Source organism: Budorcas taxicolor, chromosome 19 (assembly GCF_023091745.1).
Source record: "Budorcas taxicolor isolate Tak-1 chromosome 19, Takin1.1, whole genome shotgun sequence".
Taxonomy (NCBI): Eukaryota; Metazoa; Chordata; class Mammalia; order Artiodactyla; family Bovidae; genus Budorcas; species Budorcas taxicolor.
Window position 1 is genome coordinate 21,087,196 of NC_068928.1, and position 26,645 is coordinate 21,113,840.

The following is a 26,645-nucleotide window of genomic DNA, read 5'->3' on the forward strand; positions in this document are numbered from 1 at the left end:
TGAATTCCTCATTTCTTTCCCTGGTTATTACATTTTTCAGGCTATGAGCTCAACTTGTATTTTGAGAAATTTTGTTTCTTTTTTTATTTATTTCCTCAGCTTTCTTATTACACAGCCCTAAGTTTTAAAAAATTCTGCAGGAAAATACCTTTTCCTATAGCTATTGAATTTTCATGCCAATAGTTTTAATAGTGCTTCTTTTCCTCCTCTCACAGTAGTTTTTCTATATTATGTACAAATGTTAAGAAATCCTGACAAGATCAAGCCTGCTGAGCTTCAGACAGGACCTGTGTTTTAAGAGAACATAGCACATATGTTTAGTAGCCCTGCTGGGTCAATTTTCACCAGTTCAATCAGCAGCCAGTCCCTCTAATGTTGTATGCCTTCTGTGAAGAAAGCGTCTGCTAGAGCTTATTATAATGTGAATTATAATTCATTCCTATTTGTGTCCTTAAATAGAGTTGTGCTGAGGCCATGCCCAGCAGTGGTCCAGGTACTGAGTGCAGAAAATGATGAAAGTCATTTATAAATGTCATTGGACCTTTCAGAATATGAATAAGGAATTTTTTTGTGTTTCTACTTCTTTAATTGAAAGCATTTGTGCCCATAGTACCTGAATAGGACTTTGTATGTTAGAAGGTGGGTTAATACAGAGTGAAGATGTGCATGTTGGGTAAGTATTTGAAAAGCTCTTAATTCCATAGAAGTTTAGAAAGTCCTGAGAAAGAATTTCAGTGGTTAGCATAGTGCCTGGCACTATGACATCAATAATTACTTATTGAGTGAATATGTAACTGAATCAATCTATCTGTAAAAGATTTAGGACTATATAAGCATAGGCTAAAAAACCCAGTATTTGCTTGAAACTGTATTCAATTAAACTCTTTAATTAATTTTCCACTGGAGCAGTGCTGTAATTTATGAATTCAGAGATCACCCAATCAAAGGACTGCTACTGATAGGTTTATTCAGAATCCTGACTTACTGACCCTGCTATTGATGTGGTTTTTTGTGTGACCCTTTTATTTTGTTGGTTTTGTGGCTCCAAGAGAGTAGTGTTTGACCAGAGTTGTAACCAAACATACGTCTACTTCCATTCTGCATGTTGGTGGGGAGAGAGCAAGCACTATGATTATTGCTTAGCAACCTGTAATACCAAGCACCCTAGAGGAGCACTAGCAGTCTGCAGCAAAGATAAGAGAATGCCCTAGTTCATTTGTAAGTTTACTAATGAGCCATGCAGATGCCTAGATATTAAGTTGCTATACGTCTGGAGGAGGGATATCTGTCCTGGGTTATGCTGAAGAGGTTAAAAAGAAAGAGAGACTGCATTTTTAAAATTTAAGTTATGTGAGATAGATTTCTACTGTTCAAATTGAAATTTTAATAATACATCCTTCTTTAAACTTTTCTTCTTGTAGTTTCTGTGATTCTAATGTATCCTGTTTTCCTCCCACCTCCCTAGTCACTCTCAGACTCCCATGTAAATGTACTTTATCTGCCTATTCTAAGATGTTGCACAAAATTCCTTTTATGGTCCTCTTCTCACTCTAGACACTCTGAGTGAGCTCATCCAATAGTAATAATAGTAATAATGACTATAAATGCTTCAGGATATATGTGTTATATATATAATTTCATATATGTATATGTATAATTTTCTCATCATGATTATCCTACAAAGTATAATTATATTCCCATCTGATAGAAGTAGAGTCTAAGTTTATTAGCTTATTCTATAAGAAACTACTATATGTTAGAGCTGAAATTTGAACCCTGATACTTCTTATTCCAATGCCTATAATTTTTTTTAACACAGTGTTTATTCATTCATCAAATACTTGAGTGCTTACTATGTTTCTGACACTGTTCTAACCACTGCTAACTAAGAATTCAGTAGTAACCAACACGGACAACATATCTTCATTAATGAGTCTTAATTTTGAAAGATGGGTTAAAAAAAGATTATTCTTCCTAAAAGATCTATGGGTTTAGCCAGTGTCATAAGGCAAATAAGGAATATAAAAATTATAAAAGTTATCAAGGAAAAAATAGAAATATCTTTTCTTTTTAACAGATGAACAAAACAATCAGTGTAAGTTTATCAAGGTTTCTGGATACAAAGTCAATATACAAAAACAATTGTATTTCTATTATATATTAGCAACAAACAGACAATGAAAATTTTAAGATCCAATTTTAATGTCTTACAACCCCCTAAATATCTCAAAGTAAGTCTAACCAAAAATGAACAAAACCTCTACACTGAAACTATAAAGCATAATTAAAAGAAATTAAACATGACCTAAATAAATGAAAATATATACCTTATTCGTGAATTAGAAGGCTTAATGTTGTTAAGATAGTGGTGCTTTCTCAACTGACCTCTAGCTTCACTGTATTTCTAATAAAAATTTATGCAGGGTTCTATATGTGTGTCTGTGTGTTTATAAAATGACAATTTGATTCTAAAATTTATGTAGAGGTACAAAAGACCCAGAAAACCCAAGGAAATCTTGAAAAACACAGCTAGAGGATTTATATTTCTAAATATCAAGATTTATAGTTAAGTAACAAAAATTAGGACAGTATGACATTGGCATAAAAATAGACAAGCCAATGGAATAGAGTCCAGTTGAAAATCTTGTATTGAAAACAAGAATGATGCCAAAACGGAAAATATGTATTTTTGAGTCCTACCTCACCCCACATATGAAGACAAATTCTGCATGTATTATAGATGTAAATGTGAATGATAAAACAGTAAATAATTTTAGAAGAACACAGGAGAATATTACCGCAGTTTGGGGGTAGACAAAGATTGCTTAAACAAAACACAAAAGATGCTGACTATAAAATAAATAAATGAGGAATGGACACATTAAAATTAAGAATTTTATTTTTGTTCATTAGAAAACACCATTAAGAGAGTGAAAAGCCAAGCAAAATATGAGAAAAATACTTACAATACCTATGTTCACAAAGTTGATTCACAAATCATCACCATCCCTACTCAAGACTCTTTCATCATCCCTAATAAAAACTCTGTACCCATTAAACAGTATTTCCCCCTTCCCCTATTCCCTCACCCCATTGTGATTTCTATTCTACCTTCTGTCTATGAATTTAGCTACCTCATATAAGTGGAACCATATAATATTTGTCCTTTTGTGTCTGGCATATTTCACTAAACATAATGTTTTCAAAGTCCATCCATGTTGTTCAGTTCAGTTCAGTTCCTCAGTTGTGTCTGACTATTTGATACCCCATGAATTGCAGCACGCCAGGCCTCCCTGTCCATCACCAACTCCCAGAGTCAACCCAAACCCATGTCCATTGAGTTGGTGATGCCATCCAACCATCTCATCCTCTGTTGTCCCCTTCTCCTCCTGCCCTCAATCATTCCCAGCATCAGGGTCTTATCTAATGAGTCAGCTCTTCGCATGAGGTGGCCAAAGTATTGGAGTTTCAGTTACATATATCAAAATTTCATTTTTCTATGGATGAATTTCTGTTTTTTAAATAACCATCAATCCTCCATTATTTTATTTACTTTGTTCTTTTTATCCACCTTGACTTTATCTTGCAGCTTGCTGATTGATTGTTTTCTGATGTTCAAGCCAATATATTGAAGATTTATTGGCAACAACAATCCTTTTTCATTTTCAAGTAATCTCTCTTGCTTTATTGGTTTGTTTAATTTATTTTTTTTAATAAGCTTTTATTTTTAGACTACTTGTTAAGTTTACCAAAACAAAAATTGTGAAGGTAATACAGAGAATTCCTCTCTATTCCATATCCAGTGTTAACCTATTATTAATATCTTATGTTAGCATGGCATATTTGTCACTATCAAGGAGCCAGTATTGATACATTATAACTAACTAAGATCCATACGTTATTCAGATTTCCTTAGTTTTACCTAGTGTTCTTTTGCTGCTCCAGGAAACCTCTCTTGGATACCAAATTTAGTTGTCATGTCCTTTTAGACTTTTCTTTGCTCTAACAGTTTATCAGATGTCCTTGTTTTTTATGACCTTGACAGTGTTAGAGAGTACTATCAGGTATTTTTGCAGAGTGGCCCTAATTAGGATTTGTCTGATTTTTTAAAAAATTCATAATGTGACTGAGATTATTGGTTTTTAGAGAGAGGTTACAGAGAAAAATTGCTACTGCCATTTCATCCTATCAAGCGTATCATATATGCCACCAGCACAGCTTATTTGTCACAATTAATGAGCCAATGTTGACTTTTCATTGTTGATATTAGCCTTGATCATCTGACTGAGATAGTAGTTGTCATGTTTCTCCACTGTAAAGTTATTCTTTTTCCTCTGTTTCTTTATTTCCCCTATTTCTAACTGTACTCTTTGAGAAGTCACTATGCACACCCCACACTTAAAGAGAAGAGAATTACACTCTAGTGCCTTGAGGGCAGAGTACATAAGTTATTTGGAATACTTCTGCACAGGAGATTTTTCTATTTCCCCCATTAATTTATTTATTGAAGTATTTGTTTATACCAGTATCAATTCAGTTCAGCTCAGTTCAGTCGCTCAGCTGTGTCCGACTCTTTGCGACCCCATGAATTTCAGCACGCCAGGCCTGTGTCCATCACCAAACTCCCAGAGTTTACTCAAACTCATGACCATCGAGTCAGTGATGCCATCCAGCCATCTCATCCTCTGTCGTCCCCTTCTCCAATCCCTCATCCCAGCATCAGTCTTTTCCAGTGAGTCAACTCTTTGCATCAGGTGGCCAAAGTACTGGAGTTTCAGCTTTAGCATCGGTCCTTCCAAAGAACACCCAGGACTGATCTCCTTTAGAATGGACTGTTTGGATCTCCTTGCAGTCCAAGGGACTCTCAAGAGTCTTCTCCAACACCACAGTTCAAAAGCATCAATTCTTCGGCGCTCAGCTTTCTTCACAGTCCAACTCTCGCATCCATACATGACCACTGGAAAGACCATAGCCTTGACTAGATGGGCCTTTGTTGGCAAAGGAATGTCTCTGCTTTTGAATATGCTATCTAGGTTGGTCATAGCTTTCCTTCCAAGGAGTAAGGGTCTTTTAATTTCATGGCTGCAGTCACCATCTGCAGTGATTTTGGAGCCCCCAAAAATAAAGTCTGACACTGTTTCCACTGTTTCCCCATCTATTTCCCATGAAGTGATGGGACCAGATGCCATGATCTTAGTTTTCTGAATAGACATGGATATTTATTTTATACTGGGGTTATAATCCAATATTACTTCGTTGCTCAAATTGTTCCATTTTTGGCCTTTGAGAGAGCTTTCAGTTGGTTACTGATTCTCTACAGCATGTCCTAATCAATGCAGAGGTTGTTTTTAGCTCTTTACTTTCTGGCACTAGAAGATACTCCAGGCTCTTCTTAAATATTTCTTGCCCCAGTCCTAGAATCAGCCATTTCTTCAATAAGTCATGATTTATTTATTTTCTTTTCCTTTTTTCACTGTGCATCACGTGACATGTGGGATCTTAGTTCCCCATCAGGGATGAAACCGGTGCCCCCTGCAGTGGAACCTCAGAGTTTTAACCACTGGACTGTCAGGGAAGTCCCATTTTTTAGTTGGAGAATGATAATAGAAACAAAAGTCTGACCACTAGGTTTCTAAGTTCTCTTAATTTTCAAAAATGATAAAAAGTATTTTTATTTCCTCTATATCTCTGTTCTGAGGATATCCATTTAATTACAATTCTTTTAGAACTCCTTAGGGCTTCCCTGGTGGCTCAGAGGTTAAACGTCTGCCTGCAATGCAGGAGACTTGGGTTCGATCCCTGGGTTGGGAAGATCCCTGGAGAAAGAAATGGCAACCCACTCCAATATTCTTGCCTGGAGAATCCCATGGAGAGACGAGCCTGGTAGGCTACAGTCCATGGGGTCACAAAGAGTTGGACACAACTGAGCGACTTCACTTTCATATTTGTTTTATTAATAGTGCTTCCTGGGATAGTATTAACCATTGCATTTGTTCAGTCATGGAGATAGTTTTCTTTAAATATTTAGTGATTCTTATGTGTGTGCTTATATTTGCATTTGGGAATCCCTGTTTGCTTTTCTGTGGATGACATTTCTGTTTTCGGTAGCCTGCTGCCTGAAATTTTGGAGGAGGGGTGAGATATGCAGAGAGTGAAATCTGTTGGAAATTCATTTTCTATGGGTATGAAGGCATTGTCCTCTCTCACCCAGACCCACGTGTCTCAGCTCAAGGGTGAATGCCTCTGGTGCCTAATGATTAGCTTCAATGGGGATGAAGATACACAAAAAGATCAATCACTCCCCTGTTACCCATACATACATTCTTTAAGCTTAGGGTGCCTCATCAGTTCAGTTCAGTTCAGTCACTCAGTCGTGTCCGACTCTTCACAACCCCATGAATTGCAGCACGCCAGGCCTCCCTGTCCATCACCAACTCCCAGAGTTCACCCAAACTCATGTGCATCGAGTTAGTGATGCCATCCAGCCATCTCATTCTCTGTTGTCTCCTTCTCCTCCTGCCCCCAATCCCTTCCAGCATCAGTGTCTTTTCCAATGAGTCAACTCTTTGCATGGAAGGAAAGTTATGACCAGCCTAGATAGCATATTAAAAAGCAGAGATATTACTTTGCTAACAAGAGTCCGTCTAGTCAAAGCAATGGCTTTTCCAGTAGTCGTGTATGTATGTGAGAGTTGGACCATAAAGAAAGCTGAGCGGCGAAGAATTGATGCTTTTGAACTGTGGTGTTGGAGAAGACTCTTGAGAGTCCCTTGGACTGCAAGGAGATCAAACCGGTCAATCCTAAAGAAAATCAACCCTGAATATTCATTGGAAGGATTGATGCTGAAACTCCAATACTTTGGCCACCTGATGTGAACAACTGACTCCTTGGAAAAGGCCCTGATGCTGGGAAAGATTGAAGGCAGGAGGAGAAGGGGACGACAGAGGATGAGATGGTTGGATGGCATCACCGGCTTAATGGACATGGGTTTGAGCAAACTCCGGGAGTTGGTGAACCCTGCTGTGCTGCAGTCCATGGGGTCACAAAGAGTCAAACACGACTGAGCAACTGGACTGAACTGAATGCCATTTACCTTACATTTTTCAGAGACCTTCAAGATTTCTGACTACTGAAGGCCCTCTTTATTATTCTCAGCATTCTTATGTTCATATTAAAACACATGCACACAGGGACTTCTCTGGTGGTCCACTGATTAAGAATTCACCTTGCAGTTCAGGGGAGAGGGGTTTGACTCCTGGTTGGGGAACTAAGATCCCACACGCCCCCGCGGGGCAACTAAGCCCACAGGCCACAACTAGGGAGTCCATGTGCTGCAAGGAAAGATCCCCCATGCTGCAACTAAGACCCCACGCAGCCAAACAAATGAATATTTAAACCTCCCCACCACCACACATACACCCTATCATTTCTATCATTTCTAGAGATTTTGGTAGGAAGGGAATGTAGGTGCCTCTTCTTAGTGAACTATCTTGGTGTAAAATCTCCAACCTGAAAGAAGTTGTAAGCATGAGAGTGGGAAGAAATATATTTACATATACAAGTGTGGCAGACTCTCTTCATCGCTAACTCAGCAGACATTTCCCCACCTTTCTGTCTGCCAACTGAACCTTAATTTTGTAGCAGATAGAAATCACTTGCCATCAGAGAATTATATCTAAATCCTGAAACAAAGGAATAAATTATGGTTGATCAAAACTATTCCCCATTAACCCCTTTTCCCTTTACCAGCTGTTGGCTTAGGGTGGGCATGTAACCTAATTAGGGCCAATGAAATGTAAAGGAAAGTCTTGGAGTGAAGAGTTTGGGATCTTCCCTTCTTGGGTAACAAAACAACCTCCAGCGGAGAAAGCCCCTGTGTTCTCAGTCCTTTTCTACTATAACAAAGTGATGCACTGGGGCCCTCCCTGGCTATCCAGTGGTTAAGATTTTACCTCCCAGTACAGGGAGTGCAGGCTCAGTCCCTAGTCAGGGAGCTAAAATCCCACATGCCTTGTGGCCAAAAAGCCAAAACATGAAACAGAAGTAATACTGTAACAAATTCAATAAAGACAAAAAAAGAAGAGATGCCTGGAGCTGCAATAGCTATCTTGTGATCTTGAGGTTTAAGCACAAAAAATAAAGAGCAATAGAAACAGGATAGGTACTTAATGAAAGCACTGAGCTGTTGAATGACTGTTGATTAAGAAAATAATAAATGTCCTGATGGTTAAAGTCACTGCTGTCTGATTTTCTGTTACTTTTACTTGTGTTTGAATACACCATGTAAATTTTTTCTAATAATATTCTAGAGTAACATAGATTAAAATTTACTTCTAATATTTCTTATATTTCACTTTTGTTCCCTCAGATTTAAACCTGGAGAACCAGCCAAAAATCTCAGCTTGTTCAATAAAGGAGTCTAAAACTAGAGTCTCAAAGAATATTGTCTTTAGAAAACCTGCAAAAGTGATTTTCAATTTAGATCAAACTCCACAGGATTCAAACTGGGAACAACCATGGAAGAAAAATCTTTTAGAAAGAGTGCAGGCAAGAGCCCAAGCAATGCATCAGAAAATCATAGATAAGGAAAATCTGAAGAAGGAACTAGAGAAAAAGGCTGAAGAGAAACTCCCCAGGGATAATTTGGCCAAAGAGTGGTTTAATACTGAAAACATGACACTGAGCACTCGTGCGTATTTGCTCGACAAACTTTTACCCACCTTAGTCCCTGGAATGGAAAGAATGTTAATGCAAGTGGAAAAGAAGAAGCTTTTGGCAGATGTTGATATTCCCACCAAGTTTGACCCAATTAACCATTTGGGAGAATACTTAATGAGAAACAACCCTAATTATATCAAAGATCCAGGACTGTCTGGCTATCAGAGGGTGATGAGAGATATTTCGGAAGACCTGAAGATACATGTTCCGAACACTACTTACAACAGGTACAGTTTGTTGGTGTTTTCAGTTGATGATCTAGTTTTCCTTATGTTAAAAAGCAAGTAGAAAAAGAATATAATAATGCAAACAGGATTTTAAGTAATTTTATAGTTCTTCAGAAAGGACTTATGAGCTACTACTATGTGTTTCACTATTTATGAGACACTATGAAGACTAAGAGAAGGCAATGGAACCCCACTCCAGTACTCTTGCCTGGAAAATCCCAAGGACGGAGGAGCCTGGGAGGCTACAGTCCATGGGGTTGCTAAGAGTTGGACACGACTGAGCGAATTCACTTTCACTTTTCACTTTCATGCATTCGAGAAGGAAATGGCAACCCACTCCAGTGTTCTTGCCTGGAGAATCCCAGGGATGGGGAGCCTGGTGTGCTGCCATCTATGGGGTCGCACAGAGTCGGACACGACTGAAGCGACTTAGCAGCATGAAGACTAATGAGGTTTGTTAAGCTCCATGTATTCATGAATTTAGTTATCTCACTAGGATCCCAAGTGTATATTTATCTGTTTCTTCTCTGTCTCCTTGTACTGAAAAGTAAGCTATATGAAAGGAAACACTTTCTGGAATTTAACTTTCCAGATAGGTAATATGTTTATCTGGTTCAAAAGCTGAAATGTATAAAGTGGAAAATATTTTTAACTCATTCACATACTTTGGATAAAAGAAGAAAATTAAGAATGCATATTTGCATTCGCTTATGTGTTTCACTAGGGCTTCCCAGGGTGGCACAAGTGGTAAAGAACCCGCCTGCCAATGCAGAGACATGAGAGATGCGGGTTCAATCCCTGGGTTGGGAAGACCCCCTGGTGGAGAAAATGGGAACTCACTCCAGTATTCTTGCCTGGAGAATCCCATGGACAGAGGAGCCTGGTGGGCTACAGTTCGTGGGATCGCAAAGAGTCGAACATGACTGAAGCGGCTTAGCACACATGCATGAATACACTAAGAAACTTCCCAGGTGGCGCAGTGGTAAAGAATCTGCCTACCAATACAGGAGATGCAGGAGACTGGGGTTCCACCCCTAGGTCAGGGATATTCCCCTGAAGAAGGAAATGGCAACCCACTCCAGTATTCTTACCTGGAAAATTCCATGGACAGAGGAGCCTGGTGGGCCATAGTCCATGGGGTCCTAAAGAGTCAGACATGACTGAGCAACTGAGCACACATAAAATGTTAGACACCAGAAACTTTCTTTCCCATTCTTTTTTAAAAATTATTTATTTATTTGCTGCATTGGGTCTTGGTTGCATCATATGAGCTCTTTCATTGTGGTGCATGGACTCTCTCTAGATGCCCACTGGCTCAGTAGCTCCCCAACATTTGGGATCTTAGTTTCCCAGACCAGGGATCAAACTCACATCCCCTGCATTGGAAGGCAGATTCTTAACCACTGGACCACCAGGGAAGTCCCTCTCTCCCATTCTTATACTCCATCTACCCAGTGCTCCCCCTCAGCTATAAATAACTATGTTCTTAATTTTCAGTACATCTTTCCAAGTTTCTTAGTGTACTCATCATGCATGTGTGCTAAGTCGCTTCAGTCGTGTTCGACTCTTTGCGATCCCACGAACTGTAGCCTGCCAGGCTCCTCTGTCCATGGGATTCTCCAGGCAAGAATACTGGAGTGGGTTCCCATTCCCTCCACCAGGGGGTCTTCCCAACCCAGGGATTGAACCCGCATCTCTCATGTCTCTGCATTGGCAGGCGGGTTCTTTACCACTTGCGCCACTTGGGAAGCCCTAGTGTAACACATAAGCGAATGCAAAATATGCATTCTTAATTCTTTTCCTTTTATCCAAAGCATGTGAATGAGTTAAAAATATTTTCCTCAGTTTTTCACCTGCCATTTTTTTGTGTCATGCAGAGGATCTTTTGTTTCTGTGTGGTCAATTTACTTTTACTTTTATTTTACAGCTTCTGGGCTTTGAGTCATTGTTACATTTCAAGAAGTTAAAAGAATTATCCTTTGTTTTCTTCTGGAATGACCATCGTTTTGATTTTCTTTTTAAATATTGATCCATTTAGAATGTATCCTAGTGTAAGATTTAAGATATGAATCTAGCTTTCTCCTTTTCCAAATGGCTACATAGTGAACCCAATAACATAACATAGAATAGTCTATATTTGTTCTTCTTTTCTAATCACTGCATTCTGTTACTGTGTGGTTAGTTTTCAATATGAATTTTAGGATTGATTCATCTACCTGAAAAAAGCAGGGAAAGAGAACACCAAAACAAATATTATAGGAATTTTTATTGAAGTCAGATTAAATTTATTAACTTAGGGAAAATCAACATCTTTAATAAATGACATGTGTATCTATCTGGGAATGTGCATCTTTCCATTTGCTTGTCTTATTCTGTATCAGTCTGAGTGTTGTCTTCAATTTGTAGGAATATCATGAAAGCGTTAAAGTATTTAAAGATGCTTTCTTTGCCTGGATTATCAGAATTAGGGTTTTATTTTCCCTGGGCAAAACCCCAAAATCCATATGTCAACATATGACAGTGTCAGGCATTTGTAGAATATTCAGAAATCCTAGGGATGTTTAACAGCAGCACAACATCTATTGACTTAAAGTTTGAATACCCAGAAATCTTAGCAAAACCAGTCCTGCTTTTAAATCCTCTGAACTGTATCATTGTTTGCATTGTTCTCAAGCCATTAGAGAGCTTTGGAGAAGCCCATTAATTTCAGGAATGAGAGTTCTCCTTATTTATGCTCAAGAAAGAGGACAAATAAGATTTTTGTTTGGTTTGTCAAGACTTAATCTAATGATAATGTTAAAGTGTTGATTTGACTCAACCTGATGCAAAAAATTTTCATCTGCCTACTTCTCTTGAACAAAAAGGGATTCATCTTTTTCAGGTTCTAACTACAACAGATAGAGAAGATACTCCTTACTGATTTGGAGTGATTTATATAGTGGTAACCACTTATCTAAAAAATAAAATATCACTGCTATTTGTAAGTTTTATATATGCAGTATATTTTATTGCTTTTCCTCAGGGTTCCTGAAAGACAAGTATAGAATTGGAGTGGACTATAATTCTTACATGTAAATTTGCAAACCTGATCAGGAGATTAGGTTTGTGTCATTTTGCTTTTCTTTTCACATCTTTTAGTATCTTTTCCTTATGATTCTGGATCCCTGCAACTCTTGGGAATGCATATTCTATGTCACTACTGCCTTATTGTGAATTAATAATGAAAAATATTTGCTCTAAAAGCAAGATTGCAAACTTTCAATAGCCTGATTATGATGATGGTTACACATATTTATGGGGCTTCCCAGGTGGTGCTAGCAGTAAAGAACCTGCCTGCCAATGCAGAAGACCCAGCTTCAATCCCTGGGTTGGGAAGATCCCAAGATCCCCTGGAACAACCCCATGGCAACCCACTCCTGTGTTCTTGCATGGAGAATTCCATGGACAGAGGAGCCTGATGGGCTACAGTTCGTGCGGTCACAAAGAGTCGGGCACGACTGAGCGACTAACACTTTCATTTTCACACATATTTATACGTGTTGAAATTTATATAACTATGCACCAAAAAGGGTTAATTTTACAGTGTGATATTTTTAAAAATAAAAAATAAGCATTAAAAAAAGAATGACAGAGACATTATTAATGTTATACTTTCACAGTCTTATAGAGAAGCAGGACCTATAATACTATAGATATCCTCATTTTCTCCACCAGTCCTGATCCTAATTCTTAATGTTAAAAGAACAGAGGTAGAGTTCCTGAGTCCAGTTCACTCCACCTAGGGCTGGATATCTGGCACAATACCTGACAAGATGTGGTAGTTATGGAATATTAATACCTAAGACTATTCAAGATGTCCAGTTCCAACTCGACATGGAACAACCGACTGGTTCCAAATAGAAAAAGGAGCACATCAAGGCTGTATATTGTCACCCTGCTTATTTAACTTCTATGCAGAGTACATCATGAGAAATGCTGGGCTGGAAGAAACACAAGCTGGAATCAAGATTGCTGGGAGAAATATCAATAACCTCAGATATGCAGATGACACCACCTTAATGGCAGAAAGTGAAGAACTAAAGAGCCTCTTGATGAAAGTGAAAGGGGAGAGTGAAAAAGTTGGCTTAAAGGTCAACATTAAGAAAACTAAGATCATGGCATCCAGTCCCATCACTTCATGGCAAATAGATAGGGAAACAATGGAAACACTGGCAGACTTTATCTTTTTGGGCTCCAAAATCACTGCAGATGGTGACTGCAGCCATGAAATAAAAAGACGCTTACTCCTTGGAAGAAAAGTTATGACCAACCTAGACAGCGTGTTGAAAAGCAGAGACATTACTTTGCCAACAAAAGTCTGTCTAGTCAAGGCTATGGTTTTTCCAGTAGTCATGTATGGATGTGATGTGAGAGTTGGACTATAAAGAAAGCTGAGCGGTGAAAAATTGATGCTTTTGAACTGTGGTGTTGAAGAAGATTCTTAGAGTCCCTTGGACTGCAAGGAGATCCAACCAGTCCATCCTACAGGAAATCAGTCCTAAATGTTCATTGGAAGGACTGATGTTGAAGCTGAAATTCCAATACTTTGGCTATCTGATGCGAAGAACTGACTCACTGGAAAAGACCCTGATGCTGGGAAAGATTGAAGGCAGGAGGAGAAAGGGACGACAGGATGAGATGGTTGGATGACATCACCATCTCAATGGACATAAGTTTGAGTAAACTCTGGGAGTTGGTGATGGACAAGGAGGCCTGGTGTGCTGCAGTCCCTGGGGTTGCAAAGAGTCGGACACGACTGAGCGATTAAACTGATTCAAGATGTCCAGGAATTCCTAGGGTTTGCCAGATATTCTGCTGATTCATTTTAAACTACTCAGCAAATGATATCCTTAGGAGAACCTGTCATTGCACCTTGCGTAAGGAACCTCATTTCATAATAAGATATATGTTGAATAGACAGAAGAAAATAAGAATTAAGTATAATAATTAAGTAGATATATGTGTATTTTTATAGGAATACTCTTCACAGGAATAATATGAACATGCTTCAAGAAGTCCAGCTTAGCTTTGTGAAACTAAGACCATCAGAGCTTAAAAACAAACAAACAAAAACTGAGCTTATTAACTTGCCATGCAAAGGAATCTATACCAGTGAAGAAATCACTGACTAGTTTGCAGAGAGGGAAGATTCTAGAGTTTTTAAGTGTTAGGAAGGGAGCTTTATAATGGTTATGCTTTTAACAATTAAAGACAATCACACTGTATATAGGATAGAACGAGTCCATAGGTTTGTACACGATTGATGAAAACAAGTACTATTGTTTAGCAGCTGAAAAAGAGGCTTCAGTTAGGTCTAGCAATGGTCTTGTGTACTGGGGTCGCTCAAAGTTCATGGTCTATTATCCAGTTAAGCTGGCTAGAACCAGTTTTTATGAAACACAACATTCAGTTTTGATATAATCTAGGCAAATTCTCTAAGTGGAAGATTTTCCTAACAGAGCTTGAATGGATGGATAGAATTTGGATTGTGACAATTAGGGCAAGAAAGCATTTTTACTTCTATTCTTTAAGTAGTTAGATTTATATTGTACTCTTAAAAATCTCAAAACATTTAAGATGGAGAGACAGTTTTTTCAGCTGTGCTCGGTCTTTGTTGCAGCGTGCCAGAGCTTCTCTAGTTGTGGCACACGGGCCTCATTGCCCCACGGCATGTGGGATTTTAATTCCCTGACCAGGGATCAAACCCACATCACCTGCATTGGAAAGCAGATTCTTAACCACTTCCCTGGTGGCTCAGATGGTAAAGCCTCTGTCTACAATGCAGGAGACCCGAGTTCGAGCCCTGGGTTGGGCAGATCCCCTGGAGAAGGAAATGGCAATCCACTCCAGTACTATTGCCTAGAAAATCCCATGCACAGAAGAGCCTGGCAGGCTGCAGTCTATGGGGTCGCAAAGAGTCAGACACGACTGAATGACTTCACTTCACTTCTTCACCAGGGAAGTACTGTGGAGACTGTTTTATTAACTAGTTTTGGTTGCATAACAAAATACCTCAAAACTGAGTGGTTTAAATAAACAATCATTTATTTGCTCATGATTTTATGGGTTGGTAACTTTGGACTGGGCTCATGGCTCATCTCTGCTCCACATGGTATCACTCATACATTACAGTAAAATGGCAGTAGATAGTCATCTGGCTATTAGTTGGCTGACTGTTGGTAAAGCTGTGGAGCAGGTTAGCCTAGGCTTATTCCAAGGTGGTGGTGCAGTCTCTCAAGTTTAATGAAACAGAGCAAACCCCAATGTTTAAGCACATTGATTCCTTTTTTCCCCCCGTTTTATTGTGATACAATTTTTGTTATATAAGTTTTATTGTGATACAATTTATAGCACTTTTCAACTTTCTGCTTCCTGTGTTTGCTAATGGCCCATTGGCCAAAGGAAGTTATATGGCCACAGCCAGACGAGATGCAGAAATAGACTTAATTCTTAATGGGTGGAGCTGCAAAACTACATTGCATACACACAGACCTGCTTACAGGAATGGAAAGAATTTGTGACAATTTTTGCATTTTACCACATTGTACTTTTGGTGTTTTTTTTCCAATCTCCTTAAAAGTGGATTGTGGATTTACACTTAGAATCTGCTTACAGGTTATGTCTACCCTATACTACAATACCCTAAGTTAAGAGTTTTGGAGGCTATGAAATTCTGTTGATTAGATATCCTCTTGAGATAATGCAGACTACAAAAGAGAAATTTTATTCAGTCCCTGAATAAGTTACATCATAAATTAAATATCCATCTGGATTGTATTTAGAGCCTCCTGTGCAGTGGCGCTGAAGCACAAAACCAGGTTCTGTTTCTAAATGTGGACATTAATAAGAGGGAGGAAATGATGTCTGAACTGAGACCTAAAGGATGTGGAGAATCTAGCCAGGCAGATGGAACTGTGACAGAAACTTAATTTTGTTAATCCATTTTGATTGATATACATGAGAATCTGGAGACACCCAGTACTTATTACACAACATCACTTACTTACCTGTTCTGCATTGGACCCTAAGCTTTACAATGGCAGAATCCATAGTAGGTCCTCAGTATATGTTTGTGTAATGAGTGAATAAGAAACTCAGTGAGTGTAAATGAATGAATAATGAGAAAAAGCTCTAAGAAATACACAGAATAGAGAATCAGGAAGGAAAGACAGGAATTGAAGAGAGAGCTGTATAGAGGCTCCCCAGGTGGCACAGTGGTAAAGAATCCACCTGCCAATGCCAGAGACTCAGGAGACCTTAATTCAAATCGGAATCAAGACTGCCGGGAGAAATATCAATAACCTCAAATGGCAACTCACTCCAGTATTCTTGCCTGGAGAATCCCATGGACGGAGGAGCCTGGTGGGCTACAGTCCATGGGGTTGCAAAGAGTTGGACACGACTGAGCGACTTAACAGATATACAGATGACACCACCCTTATGTCAGAAAGTGAAGAACTAGAGCCTCTTGATTAAAGTGAAAAAGGAGAGTGAAAAAACTGTCTTAAAACTCAATATTCAAAAAATTAAGATCACGGCATCTGGTCCCATCAGTTCCTGGCAAATAGATGGGGAAACAATGGAAACAGTGACAGACTTCATTTTCTTGGGCTCCAAAATCTCTGCAGATGGTGACTGCAGCCATGAAATTAAAAGACACTTGCTCCTTGGAAGAAAAGCTACGACAAACCTAGACAGCATATTAAAAAGCAGAGACATTACTTTGCTGACAAAGGTCCATACAGTCAAAGTTATGGTTTTTCCAGGAGTCATGTATGGATGTTAGAGCTGGACCATAAAGAAAGCTGAGCGCCAAAGAATTGATATTTTTGAACTGAGGTTTTAAAGAAGACTCTTTAGCATACCTTGGACTGCAAGGAGATCAAACTAGTTAATTTTAAAGGAAATCAATCTTGTATATTCACTGGAAGGACTGATGCCGAAGCTGAAGTTCCAGTACTTTGGCCACCTGATGAGAAGAGCCAACTCTTTGGAAAAGACCCTGATGCTGGGAAAGATTGAAGGCAGGAAGAGAAGGGGACAACAGAGGATGGGGTGGTTGGATGGCATCACTGACTTGATGGAGATGAGTTTGAGCAAACTCCAGGAGATGGTGACAGACAGGGAAGCCTGGCATGCTGCAGTCCATCCGGCAGCAAAAGAGTCTGATACAGCTGAGCAACTGAACAACAACAGGAGACCAGGGTTCAATCCTTGGGTTGCGAAGACACCCTGGAGCCGAAAATGGCAACCCACTACAGTATTCATATCTGGGAAATCCCATGGACAGAGGAGCCTGGCAGGCTCCATGGGGTCTCAAAGAGTCGGACAGCACTGAGCTCCTGAACACACATGCATGCTGTATAAAGAAAGGGAGAGAGTGGGAAAGGGAGAGGTAGACAGATAAGGCAGCAGAGGGAGAAAGATAGTGGAAGAGAAGGAGAGCCAGCTGAGAAGAGACTGAGGGTTCGGAGACAAGTGATGAGGTTTGGCTGGTTAGTAGTCACGTCAGAGGAATTTAGCACTTCCTTTAAAATGCTAATTATCTTCCAGCAGTTCAGACACCAGGTTTTCTGCACTATTAAACAACTTGCCTGCGGGTATTCCCTGGCTGTCCTGTTCTCTGGTTGGGGAGCTAAAGTCCAAGATCCCGCATGCTAGATAGAGGCCAAAAATACAAAACAAAACAGAAGCAATATAGTAGCAAATTCAATACAGACTTAAAAAAAAAACACAACCTGCCTATTTTTATTTTCAAACTTGAAATTTTATTTTTGAAATCTTACAGAAGTTTGAAGTCCTTATATGGGCATAAAGTAATGATTTAGGTTTATATTGTTTCTCTTGGATTATTGTTTGTTGTTGTTTAGTCGCTAAATTGTGTCAAATTCTTGTGACCCCCACCACGCTCCTCTGTCCTTGAATTTCTCAGGCAAGAATACTGGAGTAGGTTGCCATTTCCTTCTCCAGGGGATCTCCCCATCCCAAGGATTGAACCTGCATCTCCTGCATTGGCAGGCAGACTCTTTACCACTGAGCCGCCTGGGAAGCCCCTCTTGGATTATTAGTAGTGTTGGTTGCTTAGTCATGTCTGACTCTTTGGGACCCCATGGACTGTAGCCTGCCAGACCTCTCTGTTCATGGGATTCTCCAGGCAAGAATCCTGGAGTGGGTTGCCATTCCCTTCTCCAAATGATCTTCCCAACCCAGGGATTGAACCTGGATCTCCTGAATTGCAGGCAGACTCTTTACCATCTGAGCTACAGAGAAGTCTCTGTATTAATTCCTCTTGGATTATAAGAGTTCTCCAATTTACCAGTTCCTCCTGAGAAGTCTTTTGCATTTCAAAATCTGTTAGATTGCCTTAGTCTTTTCTTTGAAAAATGAAAGAAAGTGAAAGTTGCTCAGCTGTGTCTGACTCTTTGCAACCCCATGGACTGTACAGTTCTTGGAATTCTCCAGACCAGAATACTGAAGTGGATAGCCTTTCCCTCCTCCAGGAGATCTTCCCAACCCAGGGATCGAACTCAGGTCTCCCTCATTGCAGGCAGATTCTTTACCAGCTGAACCATGAGAAGACCTGACTCAAACATTATTTGACAATTATGTTTGAAATCAGAAGCTACTTTTATTTTTATTTTATTCTGCACCATTTTGGTGTTTCAGTCAAAACCCATCTGGTGGTTTTGAAGTCCTAATGTGGATGATAAATATAGGGCTGACTAAAACCACAGTTCTTCCCCCATTTTCAACCTGAGTGATACAACTCTGTCAGAGTAGAATGTAACTATTCTGCTTAAGGGCTGTCAAAAGTATTTGACTCTGGCCAGATAAAAGAAATTGGTGATAAATATTCCTGGACAGAAATCAAAAGTTGGATCCAAGGGATCAGAACTACCTGAGATGCTTGTTATAAATGCAGTCTCCCTACCTAGACTTGGAATCAAAGTCTTTCCAAGATGATTTCTATGTCCAGGGAAAAAAGAGGCCCACCACCCTAAGGCCTTAGTGTGTTCAATCTTGCTTTTATACATGGCAGCTTCTAGAGCTATTCTTAGTACTTCTTAAGTATAGTATTTCATTGAGTAAAATAAGGCCGACCTCTATAAAAAGTCAAGTAATAGTAGCAGGCAGCTTATGAGAAATGCCAAATTGAATATGTGCTAGGGGAAGGAGGGAATCACTGCAGGCTTAAATGAAGATCTCATGGAAAAAGAGAGGTCGAAAATTTAAATGAGGCTCTGAACTCTGAATTCTGCCATTTGAGCAATCTGAATCAAATCCAATAATCTTAACACAACATGTCTTCTATTTCTACATCCTTCAGAGTATCCAAGATAAAGGAGAATATTAAACAGAAACGAGAACAAAAAGAATACATAAACGACATCAAAGCCAAGGTGGCCAACGCACGGAAACAGGCTCTGCAGGAGCAGTTCAATGAGTGGATTCTAGACCCCAAAGGAATGATTCCCATGGTAGTGGTAAGGAGGAGGGTACCTGTGAAGGGTAAGGTGGAAGGGGTGGTAAGAGCGATTGCTAGATCCTGAGCAATCTAGAGTGCTTCTAGATTGCTAGAAGCTTCCCTCTAAATTTTCGATCTTGCTGAGGTAAATCTAGCCCACGAAAGTAAGTTTCTTCAATTTTCTCTTGAACATTAAAGAGAAAATTCTAGGTAGATTTCCAAAATATTAATTCTGGCTGAATTTCACAAACTTCATTATAGACAGACATAGCTTCTGTTTGTTTTTCGTATGTGTGTGACTAATTACTTCTGTGGGCTAAACGACCATGTCCTTTTTGTAGTGTGGAGTGGGGGTATGGGCGGCACCATGCAGCTTGTGGGATTTTAATTCCCTGACGAGGGATCGAACCTGGGCCCTCAGCAGTGAAAGTGTGGAGTCCTAACTGCTGGAGCACCAGGGAATTCCCTAAAAGACCATGTCATTAGCTCCAGAAAATAACTGTGCTCTAAGAGATAAATATGTTCTCTTAGGTATATGTAGGTGCTTCCCAGGTGGCACCAGTGGTAAAGAATCTGCCTGCCAGTGCAGAAGTCGTAGGAGACTTGGGTGTGATCCTTGGGTCGGGAAGATCCCCTGGAGTAGGAAATGGCTACCCACTCCAGTATTCTGCCTGGGAAATTCTATGGACAAAAGAGCCTGGTGGCTACAGTCCATGGGTTCACAGAGCCAGACATGACTGAGCACACATATACACACAGGTATATGTAGATGTGAGAATAATTGTTGGTTATATACAATACCCACCCCACTCCAGTACTCTTGCCTGGAAAATCCCATGGACGGAGGAGCCTGGTAGGCTGCAGTCCATGGGGTCACTAAGAGTCGGACACGTCTAAGCCACACTTTCACTTTCATGCACTGGAGAAGGAAATGGCAACCCACTCCAGTGTTCTTGCCTGAAGAATCCCAGGGACGGGGGAGCCTGGTGGGCTGCCGTCTGTGGGGTCGCACAGAGTCAGACACGACTGAAGCGACTTAGCAGCAGCAGCAGCAGCATATACAATACCAAGTATATTTCCAGTTCAAAGTGAATTGCTAAAAATACACCAAGCAGAACAAGCCTCAGACTGGAAGAAAATATTTACAAAAAACATGGCTGATAAAGGACAATTATCAAAAATATACAAGGAGCTCTTGAAATCAACAATAAGAAAACAAATAACAGATTTTAAAAGGGGCAAAAGACCTGAACAGACACTTCACCAAAGATATACAGATGGCAAAAAAGCATATGAAAAGATGTTCCACACATGTCATTGAGGAAATGCAATTGAAAACAGCCATGAGATACCACTACACACCTATCAGAATCCAGAACACTGACAACACCAAATGCTGGCAAAGATGTGCAGCAGCAGAAACTCTCATTCATTATTGGTAGAAATACAAAATGGTTATGGCCACTTTGGAACACAGCTTGGCAGTCTCTTATGAAACTAAACATACTCTTACCATATGATTGAGCCCTGGTAGAGGAGCCTTTGTATTTACCCAAAGAAGCTGGAAATTCATGTCCACACAAAAGCTGACACATGGATGTTTACTGCATAATTCAGTTCAGTTCAGTTCAATTAGCAAAACTTGGAAGCAACCAAGATGTCCTTCACTGCATAAGTCGCCTCAGTCATGTACAACTCTTTCTGACCCCATGGACTGTAGCCTGCCAGACTCCTCTGTGCATGGGATTCTCCAGGCAAGGATACTGGAGCAAGTTGCCATGCCCTCCTCCAGGGGATCTTCCTGACCCAGGGATTGAATCTGCATCTCTTATGTTTCCTGCATTGCAGGTGGATTCCTTACCACTAACACCACCTGGGAAGCCATCCCTCAGTAGGTGAATAATCAATAAATGTGGTACATCCAGATAGTGGAATATTATTCTGTGCTAAAAAGAAATGAGCTATCAAGCCATGAAAAGATGTGGGAGAACCTTACATGCATATTACTAAGTGAAAGAAGCCAATCTGAAAAGGCTATATACCGTATGAGTCTAATTCTATAACATTCCAGAAAAAGTAAAATTATGAAGACAGGAAAGGTGGGGTGTGGACAGAGATGAATAGACAGAGCATAGAAGAGTTTAAGGTGGTGAAACAATTCTGTATTACATAATGATGGATACATGTCATCATATAATTTTCAAAACCCATAGTTATACATAAACTATGGACTTTGGGTTTTGAGGTTACAGTGTAGGTTCATTGGTTGTAACAAATGTACCGCTGTGATGGGGGATGTTGATAGTGGAGTTAAGCCCTGTATGTGGTGGGGTAGGGGCAGGGAGTATACGGAAACTCTGTATCTTCTGGTTAATTTTGTTGTGAACCTAAAACTGATCTGAACAATAGTAGTATTTTAAAATAAAATAGATCAAGAGGAGCTCTGAAATTTTATTTTGTCATTGACAAATGAGGAATTACAGAGAATTCTTTGGATTGCCAACTTGTTGCCAAAGGTGCTTTAGCTTCATCATGCCCAGTGTCCAAGGATTGTTAGAAATTTCCTTGGAGCTGGCAAATGGAATCCTATCAGCATCCTAATTCTCACACAAAAGGGTTGAAAATCACTGAGGAAATACATGCAAAAGTATTTTATATACTTTGAAATATGCTATAAACTAAATATTAACTTTTACTATTTCTGTGCCTGGGTCAGAAGAATTACTCAGGACTTAAAGACTACAGATGGCTTTTATTCTGAAATACTAAATATATGGTAATTGAAAAGTAATATATGGTCTCTTTGATTTGCAGATTCAGAACGTCCTTTATGAATTTTTTCAAAATCCAGATTTGCAGCTTGGTAAGCCTGCCTCTTACTACAGTGTTTATATTTCTCTCTCTTTCTATCTCTTTTTTTGGAGGGGGAGAATGCTGCATTAAGATGAAGAGCCAGTACTGAGGCAGACGTTATCAAAGCTCTTACAGATGTTCTCAAGCTCCTTTGCTCTTCTCAGATGGAGAATGTAGAACAGCAGAGATGCAGTCCGTGAATTTTAATTCTTTTAGTCGAGTGGCCCATTTTATTAAAATTATTTTGTAATAACCCTTACTATTGAGGGGCTTCCCTGGTGGCTTAGACGGTAAAGTGTCTGCAATGCTGGAGACCGGGGTTCGATCCCTGGGTCGGGAAGATCCCCTGGAGAAGGAAATGGCAACCCACTCCAGTATTCTTGCCTGGAAAATCCCATGGACAGAGGAGCCTGGTAGGCTGCAGTCCATGGGGTCATAAAGAGTTGGACATGACTGAGCGACTTTACCTACTTACTTACTATTGAGAGAGTCAGTTCCTAGGCATGGTTGATAAGAAGTCTGGGGTCCCTGAGGAGGAGAAAGGGGTCTGGAATTCTCAAGGAGGAGGAAAGGACAAACATCTTTTTTTTCCTCTCTACATTCCTTAGTCTTAGTTACATAAAACTTTTTTTTTTCTTTAAACCCGGAACTGATGATTGCACAACAAACTCAATTTAAACTCTGTCCTAGAGATTATATAACAACAATGTATCCTGCTTGAGGACAGTTTCTCCTTCCTGAAAACCTTCTGACTAATCCTGATATCTTAGAATGTATATTATGGGAGTGGGTTTGGTAGGCTCTTTCTACTGTTAAATTCTAATCCTGTTATCCTAAAATGTAAATTGTGGGTGTGGGTCTGGTAAAATTTTTACAACCTTGAGACATTCTTTTGATTTATTGTAATGACTAATTAAAAAAGGATATAATTCCCTTCAGTTCAGTTCAGTTCAGTCGCTCAGTGGTGTCCGACTCTTTGCAACCCCATGAATTGCAGCACGCCAAGGCCTCCCTGTCCATCACCATCTCCCGGAGTTCACTCAGACTCACGTCCATTGAGTCCGTGACACCATCCAGCCCTCTCATCGTCTGTCGTCCCCTTCTCCTCCTGCCCCCAATCCCTCCCAGCATCAGTCTTTTCCAATGAGTCAACTCTTCGCATGAGGTGGCTAAAATACTGGAGCTTCAGCTTTAGCATCATTCCTTCCAAAGAAATCCCAGGGCTGATCTCCTTCAGAATGGACTGGTTGGATCTCCTTGCAGTCCAAGGGACTCTCAAGAGTCTTCTCCAACACCACAGTTCAAATGCATCAATTCTTCGGCACTCAGCCTTCTTCACAGTCCAACTTTCACATCCATACATGACCACAGGAAAAACCATAGCCTTGACTAGACGGACCTTAGTCGGCAAAGTAATGTCTCTGCTTTTGAATATACTATCTAGGTTGGTCATAACTTTTCTTCCAAGGAGTAAGCATCTTTTAATTTCATGGCTGCAGTCACCATCTGCAGTGATTTTGGAGCCCCCAAAAATAAAGTCTGATACTGTTTCTACTGTTTCCCCATCTATGTCCCATGAAGTGATGGGACCGGATGCCATGATCTTCGATTTCTGAATGTTGAGCTTGAAGCCAACTTTTTCACTCTCCTCTTTCACTTTCATCAAGAGGCTTTTTAGCTCCTCTTCACTTTCTGCCATAACGGTGGTGTCATCTGCATATGTGAGGTTATTGATATTTCTCCCGGCAATCTTGAGTCCAGCTTGTGTTTCTTCCAGCCCAGTGTTTCTCATGATGTACTCTGCATATAAGTTAAATAAGTAGGGTGACAATATACAGCCTTGACGTATTCCTTCTCCTATTTGGAACCAGTCTGTTGTTCCATGTCCAGTTCTAACTGTTGCTTCCTGACCTGCATACAGATTTCTCAAGAGGCAGTTTAGGTGGTCTGGTATTCCCATCTCTTTCAGAATTTTCCACAGTTTATTGTGATCCACACAGTCAAAGGCTTTGGCATAGTCAATAAAGCAGAAATAGATGTTTTTCTGGAACTCTCTTGCTTTTTCCATGATCCAGCAGATGTTGGCAATTTGATCTCTGGTTCCTCTGCCTTTTCTAAAACCAGCTTGAACATCAGGGAGTTCACAGTTCATGTATTGCTGAAGTCTGGCTTGGAGAATTTTGAGCATTACTTTACCAGCATGTGAGATGAGTGCAATTGTGCGGTAGTTTGAGCATTCTTTGGCATTGCGTTTCTTTGGAATTCGAATGAAAACGGACCTTTTCCAGTCCTGTGGCCACTGCTGAGTTTTCCAAATTTGCTGGCATATTGAGTGCAGCACTTTCACAGCATCATCTTTCAGGATTTGAAACAGCTCAACTGGAATTCCATCACCTGCACTAGCTTTGTTTGTAGTGATGCTTTCTAAGGCCCACTTGACTTCACATTCCAAGATGTCTGGCTCTAGATTAGTGATCACATCATCATGATTATCTGGGTCATGAAGATCTTTTTTGTACAGTTCTTCCATGTATTCTTGCCACCTGTTCTTAATATCTTCTGCTTCTGTTAGGTCCATACCATTTCTGTCCTTTATCGAGCCCATCTTTGCATGAAATGTTCCCTTGGTATCTCTTAATTTTCTTGAAGAGATCTCTAGTCTTTCCCATTCTGTTCTTTTCCTCTATTTCTTTGCATTGATCGCTAAAGAAGGCTTTCTTATCTCTTCTTGCTATTCTTTGGAACTCTGCATTCAGATGCTTGTATCTTTCCTTTTCTCCTTTGTTTTTTGCCTCTCTTCTTTTCACAGCTATTTGTAAGGCCTCCCCAGACAGCCATTTTGCTTTTTCACATTTCTTTGTCTTGGGGATTGTCTTGATCCCTGTCTCCTGTACAATGTCACGAACCTCATTCCATAGTTTATCAGGCACTCTATCTATCAGATCTAGGCCCTTAAATCTACTTCTCACTTCCACTGTATAAGGGATTTGACTTAGGTCATACCTGAATGGTCTAGCGGTTTTCCCTACTTTCTTCAATTTGAGTCTGAATTTGGTAATAAGGAGTTCATGATCTGAGCCACAGTCAGCTCCTGGTCTTGTTTTTGTTGACTGTATAGAGCTTCTCCATCTTTGGCTGGAAAGAATATAATAAGTCTGATTTCAGTGTTGACCATCTGGTGATGTCCATGTGTAGAGTCTTCTCTTGTGTTGTTGGAAGAGGGTGTTTGCTATGACCAGTGCATTTTCTTGGCAAAACTCTATTAGTCTTTGCCCTGCTTCATTCCGCATTCCAAGGCCAAATTTGCCTGTTACTCCAGGTGTTTCCTGACTTCCTACTTTTGCATTCCAGTCGTAAAGACTATTGAGTGGGGCACTCTCCTCCCCACTTCTGATGTCTATGTCAGAAGCTTTCTCTGCCCCTTCTCACTGTAATAAAACTTCTGCCACACAAGAGCCCTGAGTGGGCAAGCCTGGTCTCTGGTTCCAAAGCTAAATATTCAGAGATCACGAATCCAACATCGTTCACTGTAAGTGCTTGTATCCTATCAAATTCCTAGAAAATATTACTTACTTTCACAGAATTTTAAAAGAAAGATACAATATCATAGCTGTGATATGGAGAAATACAAGGAAAGATATAAGAAAATTAAATGTGCCATATTTCAATATATTGCTTGGCTACAACTTCACTGAAAGACATATGGAATAGTCAGACATTTGTTCCCAGTGGCTCAGATGATAAAAAAATCCACCTGCAATGCAGGAGACCTGGGTTCAATCCCTAGGTTGGGAAGATCCCCTGGAGAAGGAAATAGTAACCCACTCCTATATTCTTGCCTAGAGAATCCCATGAACAGAGGAGCTGGGCGAGCTACAGTCCACGGGGTCACAAAGAATCGGACACAACTAAGTGACTAACATTTTTACTTCTTCATTTTCATAATGAATGTTTAGATATAAGAAAAGTAAAATTATGTACAATCAGTTATATTCTTTGTATTTGACATTTTGAAATAAGAGCAAAATGAATGGATTTGTATATACATGTAGAATCCCCATGCACAGAAAAACTACAAATGTAGACTAACACGGGTATATTATATTGGAGCTCTGGTACAATTTATAATATTATTTTCCATTATATAATTTTCTAAAATGCTGACCAACTCTTGGCAAAGTTCCAAATGAAGCAAAAGACAATTCTCAAATTTTGATAGTAGTTACATTCTTGGAAAATTCAACAGCAAAACATATACTGTGTGTTTATATGTAAAATAGAATAGATTTCACATTCAAAATTATTCTAAGCAATTTTTTTTAATCTACTTGAATGTCTGGCAG

General features: G+C 39.8%; 1 protein-coding gene across 1 annotated transcript in view; it reads left to right on the plus strand.

Annotated features, from left to right (window-relative positions):
- EFCAB5 (EF-hand calcium binding domain 5) overlaps positions 1-26,645 on the plus strand; it is a 103,265-nt gene that overhangs the window by 22,828 nt on the left and 53,792 nt on the right. Inside the window, exons 3-5 of the mRNA XM_052657838.1 lie at positions 8,369-8,945; positions 19,312-19,468; positions 22,264-22,312. Of these exons, the coding sequence (XP_052513798.1) occupies positions 8,369-8,945; positions 19,312-19,468; positions 22,264-22,312 (783 nt within the window). The remainder of the gene's footprint in view (positions 1-8,368; positions 8,946-19,311; positions 19,469-22,263; positions 22,313-26,645) is intronic.